Raw genomic sequence first — 10,819 nt, 5'->3', positions numbered from 1 at the left:
AGCAAGCATAATCAAACATGAACTAAAATCACATTCAAACATACATGAATATAACAACAGGCATATAATCCCTCACCTTAAAGTCGAAGCTTATAAATTCAATTAAGCCCGGAATGAGGATCCTAATTGCACTGCACCGATTAAATAGATAAAACGTTTTAATATGAATTCTAACTTAAACTAAAATTTTTATAGGCAAAACTGTATAATATAACCGTATATATATATATATATATATATATATATAATCATAAAAACAATACTAATAATTTGATACTAAACTAACTGTTTGAAACATGAAAAAATTAAACTAATATTAATAAATCACATTAAGGCTTTAAACCTAAACTAATCAAATATCAAAATTTGGTAACTAAAATAAAGTTACTAATGTAAGTCAGAGTCACTATCTATTCCAAAACATGAACGAAAAATTATATATATATATATATAGCTTGATTGACATACATATATATATATAATCTACTAGTTGAAACTTAATAGGCAAAAAAATTGGAAAGGTATTCTGGTGATCATCGATTCTGATGAGTGGAAAGAAAATCAATTACTAACAAAATAAAATCATATAAAAGACTTACGGTTTGAAAAACAAAACTCAAGCAATTAGCAAAGTTTTGCGTGAAGTAAAAAAATAAGGAGGAAAAAGAAGAAGTACCGATTCTGCTGTTGCTTCCAGTTTATGCGTGTGTGCGTGTTTTAGGGTTTTAAAAATTTGATCTCATATTTATACTAGTCTTTAAAGAGTTCTAGTTCTAATAGGAAACAAAAATAATAATAATAATAATAATAATAATAATAATAATAATAATAATAATAATAATAATATTCTAGCTAAAATTAATGGTGCATATCTATATGTATCATGTAATTATTAAAAAAATAAGTTATACAAGAAAATACTATTAATTAAACTTATAAAATAAATCTAAATTATCGGGGTGTTACAACCTACCCCACTTAAAATAATTTCGTCCTCGAAATTCGAATCATGATTCTTGAGCCATACAAACTTGTTCTATTGTGAGGTAACTTGTTACTATATTAATCTCTATTCTATAGTAGTAGAACTTATCGTACCTTTTTAAGGTTTTTCTGCCTCATCCGGCCCTCCCATATGGTATAATCGTGCATTTCCTCGCCTTTCTGGCTCCCTCCCTCTTTTGTCCGGACAATATGGGGCTATATGTCCCGGCTTGTGACAAAAATAACAAACTCCGCTTCGAATCATGCATTTTCCGAGGTGGTACTTGTTGCACTCGGGGCATTGCGGGTAGGTTCGCTGTGGTGCCTCATTAGATTTATTTTCCACTCTTTCTTTCTTATTTTGCATATCTTTCTCTCCATCGTTTGAATCCTCCCATTTCCTCTTTTCATTCCTAACCATATTCTTACGTGGTAGCTTATCCATCTCCAAACCCGCCTCAACTTCTTGCGCTCGTCTCACAGCCAAAGCATAATCTTCGATTCCTTGAGCCGCCAATATTCCTCGAATTTCTGGTCGTAGTCCCCTTAAGAACCTATCCGCCTTTTGGTCATTGGTGTTGACTAGACGTGTGGCATAGCGTGAAAGTTGGTTGAACTTCCTTTCGTAGTCGGTGATAGACAACTCTCCTTGTTTGAGATCCAAGAATTCGACCTCCTTTTGATTGCGGTAAGAGCGTGGAAAGTATTGGTTGGTCACAATCTCCTTGAACCTATTCCATGTCAACCCTTGTCGCGCTTGTTCAGTCATGGATCGCTTGAAGGACTCCCACCAATGGCTAGCATCCTCGCAAAATTGAAAGACAGCACATGAAACTTTGTGGGCATCGGTGCACTCGATATGTTCAAAGATTCTCTCCAGCTCTCTTATCCATTCCTCCATTGCTAGAGGTCCACTCCTCCCGTCAAATCTTGGTGGATTATAACGTCGGAACTGCTCTACGACTACGCTTGTGTTATTGCGTTGTGGGTTTTGCGCACCTTGAGCTTGTTGTTGAAAGAATCCTTGCATTGCGGCGATAAATTCTTGCATCCCGTTTTGTTGATCGGTAGGGGCTCTACGGGGCGGCATGGTTCTCACTTAATCAAGAAGACAAACACATTAAATTTCTAAGTGAAACCTAAATTCTTTAAATCGCAAATTCTCGCTTAATATTTCATGTTCTTCTTGCAATTTCCTAATTCGTGCGTGTAAAGTAACTACGGGTCTAGTATTGGTTTGCCGTGTACATGTCATCTAAACAATTCACAATTACAACTATTTCTAATAGAGCTAAACATAATAGTACTAGAACATAAAAGCATAACATCATATCTGCCATATACTTGAACAATTTGAACACATACCTTGAAGTGGAGTCGATGCAGCGCATGAGTTTCGAATGACTAGGCTTGCTTAAAATTTTGAAAGCTAATTTTCTTTTAAACACGAGTCTACAAAAACGTAGACCCGCTCTGATACCACTATGTAACACCCCAATTTTCATAAACTTTACTATTTAAAAATTTTAGAGAACAAAAGATAGTAAAATAATAATTTCTTGATTTGTAAAGAAAATTTAAACTAATTTCAAAATCAACTTGCCAAAACTGAAGTAGTATCATAAAATAAAAAAATAAAAAAATAAATTGATAAACTAAGACTTAACAAGTTCAACTAAAATGTTCAATGTAAAAACTCTATCCCTAGTCATCCTCCACTTCCATGGCCACCTCGACTCTGGAACTGCAAAACTGAAAAAATAAGGGGTGAGCATATTGAAAATATACTCAGTGAGGAACCATGCACATATTCACATACGCTTAAACATGCAAATAATTCACATTGTCATACACATATACTTAATTCTGAGTGTTTCTGAATTTATAATCATGTACTTGAACATGATATTATGAATTTCTGATCATGTACTTGAACATGATATTCTGTGTTTCTGATCATGTACTTGAACATGATATTCTGTGTTTCTGATCATGTACTTGAACATGATATTCTGCGTTCTGATCATGTACTTGAACATGATATTCTGCGTTTCTGATCATGTACTTGAACATGATATTCTGAACATGTATCTAGACATGTATTTGAGCAAGCATAATCAAACATGAACTAAAATCACATTCAAACATACATGAATATAACAACAGGCATATAATCCCTCACCTTAAAGTCGAAGCTTATAAATTCAATTAAGCCCGGAATGAGGATCCTAATTGCACTGCACCGATTAAATAGATAAAACGTTTTAATATGAATTCTAACTTAAACTAAAATTTTTATAGGCAAAACTGTATAATATAACCGTGTATGTATATATATATATATATATATATATATATATATATATATATAATCATAAAAACAATACTAATAATTTGATACTAAACTAACTGTTTGAAACATGAAAAAATTAAACTAATATTAATAAATCACATTAAGGCTTTAAACCTAAACTAATCAAATATCAAAATTTGGTAACTAAAATAAAGTTACTAATGGAAGTCAGAGTCACTATCTATTCCAAAACATGAACGAAAAATTATATATATATATATATATAGCTTGATTGACATACATATATATATATATAATCTACTAGTTGAAACTTAATAGGCAAAAAAATTGGAAAGGTATTCTGGTGATCATCGATTCTGATGAATGGAAAGAAAATCAATTACTAACAAAATAAAATCATATCAAAGACTTACGGTTTGAAAAACAAAACTCAAGCAATTAGCAAAGCTTTGCGTGAAGTAAAAAAATAAGGAGGAAAAAGAAGAAGTACCGATTCTGCTGTTGCTTCCAGTTTATGCGTGTGTGCGTGTTTTAGGGTTTTAAAAAATTGATCTCATATTTATACTAGTCTTTAAAGAGTTCTAGTTCTAATAGGAAACAATAATAATAATAATAATAATAATAATAATAATAATAATAATAATAATAATAATAATAATAATAATAATAATAATAATAATATTCTAGCTAAAATTAATGGTGCATATCTATATGTATCATGTAATTATTAAAAAAATAAGTTATACAAGAAAATACTATTAATTAAACTTATAAAATAAATCTAAATTATCGGGGTGTTACATGTCTTCTTCTCGTTTGTCTTTGTCATCAGACTCAGGAACACCGCTGTACTTGTTCTGTATTTCCAGTTGCTGTTGAAGATGTGTGACTGTTGATTCAAGAATAGCTATTTTGACTTTCAGTTCATAAGTTGCTTCTTCTTGAATGAGTAGCCTCTCGTCCAGCAATTGAAATCCTTCATCAGTGAGAGGTCTTGTAGGTCTTTGATCTTCAGCTGGTACTTCTTCACCTCTTGCGTCGGCTGGAGCAGTCTGATGCGGTGGACTTCAGTGTCTTCAGTGTCATCTTCTTTGAGAAGACCTCTGGAAATCAGGTACAGTTTGAAGTTCGGTGCCCAGTCATGAATAGCATCCCAAAGATTAGTGACTTTGAATTTCTCAAAGATACTATTCTCTAGGTCTTCCAATTCTTCTTTGTTGAGAACTTCATCAATTTCCTTGTATTGAGACTTGGGCAGGGTCTTGACGAAGATGAAGAAGAAGTAGCTGACGAGATCCTGAATGTGATATCCCGACCCTTTCATAGGGAATATAGACGACCTTTAATTAGTATACTATTGATACACGCCCGATTTTAATAAGTTATATTATTTAAAAGAGATTTATTTTATAATTGAGTTCTTTATTATTACCCTATCGATTTAAGGCCTTGAGGCCGTTCTATTAGGTATATGAAAATGTTCCCACAAGTATCTTTAATTTTATATAATTATTTATTCACTTATTTATTTATTTTCTGATGGACCTCAAGCCCAATAAATATTTTTACTTATGAGTTGAATAATTTTTATGGGCTTGCAGTCCAAAAAAAATTTGTGAGCTCCTCAATAATCCAAAATTTGAAATTTTGGTGAAGGCAGCAACGTTTCTCCCTTTTTCCCAAAGATTTTGCAGTATCAGATCTTCCATCTCCCCAAAAATTCTGCAGTGCCAAATCTTTTACTTTTTCCAAATCTTGACAAATTGATCCTACGAGCAAATCCTTTTATTTTCCAAGACAATCTTCTGCTGTCAAGCTCATTTTATACTCCACAAAACCAAATACAACAAACACCAACAAAACCCACCATTTCTTCACCCCTGCCACCACAATTGTGGTGTGTATGGTTCAACTTCATACTCCTATTCTCAACTACATTTCCGTAATCTTTAGAAACAAAGAAGAATTTGTACAGAACCTTTGGAAACAAGAAAACCTAAGGACATAACATTTATACAATTTCAGATTTCTCCAAGAACCCATCTTTCTTTTCTTCAAATCTGAGTTGAATCCTTCTTGCTTACCTTCGGAACGAGAGTGAGAGTCGAGAAAGTGGTGAGAGCTGGGAGGGGGTCTGTCGGAGCCTCACTCTGAGTTGACGAAGTCGCAGCTGCCGGTGCTGCAGGTGGCGGCAGCCCACCGGCCGCTCGTAGCTAAAGCAGGCGGAGGAGGAGGCGGAGGCCCAAGACGGACGACTGTTGGCTGGCAGGAGGCGAGGCGGCGTGACCCGAGGCGATGCGAGACGCCGTCGCACGGGGCGGCGCGGCCGAAGGCCAAGCGCCGCTAGCCACTGCGAGAACGGAGCAGCAGCAGCAAGCGCTCGTCCGCTGCCGGAAACGTGATGGAAGGAGAGGGCAGATGGGAGGCGGCTGAAGGCGAGTCTCGCCGGAGTGGCTGCAGGCGGCGGCGGCGGCAACGGATCTGGGAGGAAGGAGGAGAGGTAGAGTCGGCAGCAGCCACTGCCGTGGTGGGGCGGCCCAGGGTGGCTGGTCGCCGCGAGCAGAGAGAGAGAGGGGGAGGAGGACGCGGCCGAAGGACAGGCGCGCGCGGACCGCCGCGAAAGCAACAACGGCGGCGGCGGCGCTCTTCGGTCGCCTGATGTGCGCCAGGAGGGAGAGACGGAGGAGACGACGATGATTGGGGGAGGCGTCGGAGCCGGCGATCCTCGCCGGGGTTGAAGCAGGCGGCGGCGGTAAATCTTGGAGGGAGAAGAGGCGGTGGTTCAGGGAGAAGAAAGAGAGAGAGGGGACCGATTTGAGAGAGAGAGAAAGTGAGAGGTGATTTTCTATTCTTTTGTTTTAGTTTGATTTTTTTCCAATTTGGGCTTTAAGCTATATTTGGGCTTTAATTTAGCTAATGGGCCGATTTTTATTTCTAAATGGGCTGTTGTTTAATAAAACTTATGGGCTCAATTTATGTATTATGCTTGGGCCTTATTAAGTCATTGTAGGTTTTTCCTCAAATTATTTTCTTGGACATAATTATTATTTTGGGCCTATAAATGATTTAATAAATTTTATTAATTTCTCCCAAGTTTATGGTTTTGTATTTTTTTGAAATTATTAATTATTTATAAGTCTTAAATTTAATATTATTAATTATATCTATTAAGTTATTAATTATGTATTAAAAGTTTATGGATTCACTTAAAGATATTATAGAATTCTTATTCGGGCAAAGTGTATCAATAGTTAGCAATCCCCATATTTGTTTAGAAGTTAGAATAGCACCAAGAGACCTATTAAGAATAGATTTCTTGTAGGCTTGAGGATCAGGAGGATTAGCACTGCGTTTCCGTGACGGGTTTACGATTAAACTACAGGCTTTGCCTATTCAGGTGGGTTTTATTTTACATACAGTGTATCTTGAGTTATATAAGCTCTGATATTTCATGAAAATTATCTGTTTATCCAATATAAATGTTTTTATGTGCGTTATGTAATTGTTTAAGGCTCACTTAAGTATCGATCGAGATTCTCATTTGGCCTAACACGCTAAATGAGGATTGTGTACACAGGGTTAGTGGCTCGATGGGTTGATCACCATCGTGCACTAACAGATTTAGAACGTTATAAGGGTGGGTGCTTGACAGGAGGTTATCCGGAGCACGGTGCTTGACAGGAGGTTATCCGGAGCACAGTTAAGGTTATTGATTTCGACCGGGTGCGTCCCGAGATCAATAACAGATTTTGGATCTGACTGGGTGCGTCCCGAGATCAGTGAATGTAGGGAGAAAGTGAGTAACAATCGAACGTACATGGGCGCCCTCGACAAGAAAATATTTTTGTCATGCTTAGAAGTGGGATTTCGCTTTAAAACCTTCTAAGTCATGATTTTGATATTGGATAAACTGCCTTAACATTTCATAAAATATTTCGAAAACTTGTGCCCACTGAGTACATTAGTACTCAGCCCAAATTATTTTCAAATGTTTTCAGGTTGATCAGTTGGTGCAGATGAGGCTGAGCTGAGGCTAAGGTTCCACGATGTCTTTTGCTTCCGCTAATAACTATCTTGTCACCTCATCCTCCATCCCCTAAATTGAGAATTTCTATTGTGTGGTATAATATTATCTTGTTGGGCTTAGACTCTTAACCCATATTTCTTTTAATGAAGCCATCACTGATTATGATCAGAGTCACGAAACTAAACTTATGCGATCCTGGGTTCGAATATTGTCATTTGATTAGCATCTCTTAATGCCTTTCATTGTATCTCCTTTCATCTTATCTCTTTAGATATGCATACCCGATTTAATGGGTAAATTGGCAAGTTTATTCAGCTCAATTAAGTTCTTCAATTATTTTCCTATTTCTTCTTGCCGTGGAAAAGTCGGGTTATTACAAGTGGTATCAGAGCGTAAGTTTTCTTTCGTGTCTCTGACTACCGCTAGTTTAACTATTTCGAGTCTAGAATTGTACCTCTAGACTACTAAGCAATTCTGCAACCCTCAGCTCATCGTCTCACTGCCTGATCAACAAAGGTACGTTATCAAAAATTTCAAATAAATGATTTTGTTTCAAGAAAATGCGCGCAAATGATTATCTTGTGAAATACTTGAATGATTCCACATATGCAAGGAGATATTGTTTATGCAAAGAAAGAAAAGTGTGATTTCTGGACCAACGAGTCCTTACAAGAAGCAAAGTATGTAATCATGATGGGACTCTTCGAGCCCACATGATCTATTTTCAGGAGAAGTATATTATGATGAGTCTCTTTGAGCTCACATAAGCATGTTTGAAAGAGAAAATATTTGTTGTTTATGTTTTGATTCTATGAATCGTTATGATTAAGGATATGTTATGATTTTTAACTTCATGCATGTTGAGTAATATTTCAGACGGCATAAGTGACATTATTTGTTGACTTCGGTTAATTATGACCTTTTTGACCTGATAGTTATGAGTAGGTTGACTCAATAGTCAACAAAGCTATGAGCTTATAAGAGTATGCTTTGCCTCATAGTTAGAGATGCTCTACCTAATTCTATGATAGGATTTCAATCTTTATAAACTAGACTTTTGTCTAGAGAACTTTAGAATGATGAGGAATAGGACCTTGATGAACATAGAATGCTCTCAGAATACCTATGATGCTTATAAAACATAGAAACTTGGTTAGATCTAGCCTTGCGCTATTTCTGTTTGAATGTCATTGGTCTTTCTTTTTAGACGGACAAACAAGGCGATAAATTCTGCAAGCATTAGACACCAATGTACTTGCAAAAACAATATGACGAGAAGTTCCATGACTACATCAAGAACCTAGATGTTTTCTTCAAGGAATTTTGGGGGATTTTCGTGTTTTGAATAGATGCGCGCAATGGAAGAGTATTAGATATCGAATCATCAACGAGGCTCGTGCGGCACCTTTCTAATGAATGGAATATAGGGACAACCAACACATGCCCAAGAATGGTGATCAACGATTTTCCGCAACTGACCAAGAGCACCAAGCCAAGGCCATTGACATCGTAAGAAGATCATGAGAACAATATTGAGGAAGCTATCACAAGAAATTCACGAGAGAGCAATTGACTGCATATGTTATTAGATTAGTGGTGGTACCAGTTGTGTGGAATCACGTTTCTTTTGACATAATCACCAAACCTTTTGATTGTAAGGTCGAACTCTTCTACATCTAACTCAGACCTTACCTAGAACCTCAATTCTTTTAATAAATTCTCATATTATGCTTATGTATTCCAAAGAAACCGTTGGAGTACAATTACATTCATTATAATACAAGTCCTTTTTTTAGGCATATAATATATAAGTATATTTCTCATACTTTAGTGCGTGTTATTCAAAATTTTCTTCCCCATAACACGCCTAGTTATTATGATTAAATTAGATCCGTCATTGTTCAATCGTGTTAATCAAAAGAACCCTTTTTGAGATGCATTATTATTTTGAATATTATGAAAGTCCTCTTTGAGGCAAATATATAAGTAATTTATTCATACCTGATGCGTGTTGTTCAAATTTGCTTTCTCATAACACGCCAATCTTATGATTGATTCACACACGGTATTGTTAGGTCGTATAACCAATTGAACCTTTAAATACACAATGGATATGGCAATAAGTTAGCGTGGACGACGACGAGGAACTACCCCTGATGAGGTTGCACCACAAATAGCACCAGACCATTTAGTAATGAGAGGATTTTGCAAAGAGAAGCCACCTATGTTTGACGATTTAGGCAGCCCTATGAATGCCGAGCAGTGGATCAAAGCAATGGGAGGATTTCACCGGGGATTACTCTTGGCAGAGTTATATAAGAAGTACACACCGGGATGTTACCAAAAAAGAAAATAAAATGAGTTATGGAACCTGAGAAACGTGCGGAGAAGTTTAGGAACGGACTGCGCAATGAGATATCAATTTTCCTAGCGAGTCAGAGAGGTCTCACCTATGCACAAACACTTATCAGAGCTCTCACGATTGAGTCACTACTACCAAGTTAATGAGGAAAGAAGAACCAGAACCAGAGGAAAATGATCAAAGAAGTTCCAGTTGTTCGAGATTTCAAAGATGTTTTTCCTAAAGAATTTCTCAATTTGCCACCAGACCGACAACTAGAATTTACAATTGACCTAGAACCTGGAGCAGCTTTAGTATCTAAGACGCCGTATAGAATGGCCCCACCAAAGCTACAGGAATTGAAAGTGCAACTGCAAGGATTGCTAGACCTAGGTTTCATACGGACTAGCGTATCACCGTGGAGAGCACCAGCCCTAATCGTCGAGAAGAAAGATGGTTCGATAAGAATGGGTGTCGATTATAGAAAACTAAATATGCTCGCAATAAAGAATAGATATCCTCTTGCGAGGATAGGTGACCTGCTTGATCAGCTGAAAGGAGCTGGTGTCTTTTCCAAGATTGACCTAAACTCTGGTTACCATCAGTTCAAGATAAAAAGGGAAGACATTTCTAAGACAACATTTCAAACGCATTACGGATATTACAAGTTCACAGTGATGCTTTTGGATTAATAAATGCCCCAGCCGTTTTCACGGATCTAATGAATAAAGTGTCCCATCAGTATCTCGATAGTTTCGTCTTAGTGCTCATTGAGGACATCCCCATCAACTCTAAGACTGAAGAACAACACGAAGAACACTTGCGCATCGTACTCGAGACGTTGCAGGATGAGAGACTACTCGCCAAATTCCACAAGTGTAAGTTTTGGTTAGGAGAAGTGATGTTTCTCAGTCACATCATGTCGACTGAAGGAATCAAAGTGGACCCTGCCAAGGTCGAAGCAGTCAAGGAATGGAAGGCACCATCAAACGTTAATGAGATCAGAAGTTTCCTCGGTCTAGCGGGCTACTACAAAAGATTCATTGAGGGATTCTTAAAAAATTGGTTGGGCCAATGACTTAGCTTTTGAGAAAGAGAATCAAGTACTTTTAGTCCGAAGCTTGTGAACAAAATTTTTAGGAACCCAAGACAA

General features: G+C 36.9%; 1 protein-coding gene and 1 long non-coding RNA gene across 2 annotated transcripts; one reads left to right on the top strand and one right to left on the bottom strand.

Moving 5' to 3' along the window:
- Window positions 1-1,102: 1,102 nt before the first annotated feature.
- Window positions 1,103-2,074, bottom strand: LOC131025719 (uncharacterized). The gene has a single exon (XM_057955511.1). The coding sequence runs from the start codon at window positions 2,072-2,074 to the stop codon at window positions 1,103-1,105; it is 972 nt and encodes a 323-aa protein (XP_057811494.1).
- A 4,067-nt stretch (window positions 2,075-6,141) lies between these two features.
- On the top strand, window positions 6,142-7,576 carry LOC131024275 (uncharacterized). The gene is made up of 2 exons (XR_009101730.1): window positions 6,142-6,695; window positions 7,297-7,576. It is a non-coding gene; the product is annotated as an uncharacterized LOC131024275 (long non-coding RNA).
- The last annotated feature ends 3,243 nt before the right edge of the window (window positions 7,577-10,819 follow it).

This window comes from Salvia miltiorrhiza, chromosome 5 (genome assembly GCF_028751815.1).
Source record: "Salvia miltiorrhiza cultivar Shanhuang (shh) chromosome 5, IMPLAD_Smil_shh, whole genome shotgun sequence".
NCBI classification, from domain to species: domain Eukaryota; kingdom Viridiplantae; phylum Streptophyta; class Magnoliopsida; order Lamiales; family Lamiaceae; genus Salvia; species Salvia miltiorrhiza.
This window is presented reverse-complemented; position numbering and strand designations above follow the sequence as displayed.

Bases quoted from the DNA above. Each gene is read 5' to 3' on its own strand.
- LOC131025719 (XM_057955511.1), bottom strand. From the start codon at position 2,074: ATGCCGCCCCGTAGAGCCCCTACCGATCAACAAAACGGGATGCAAGAA.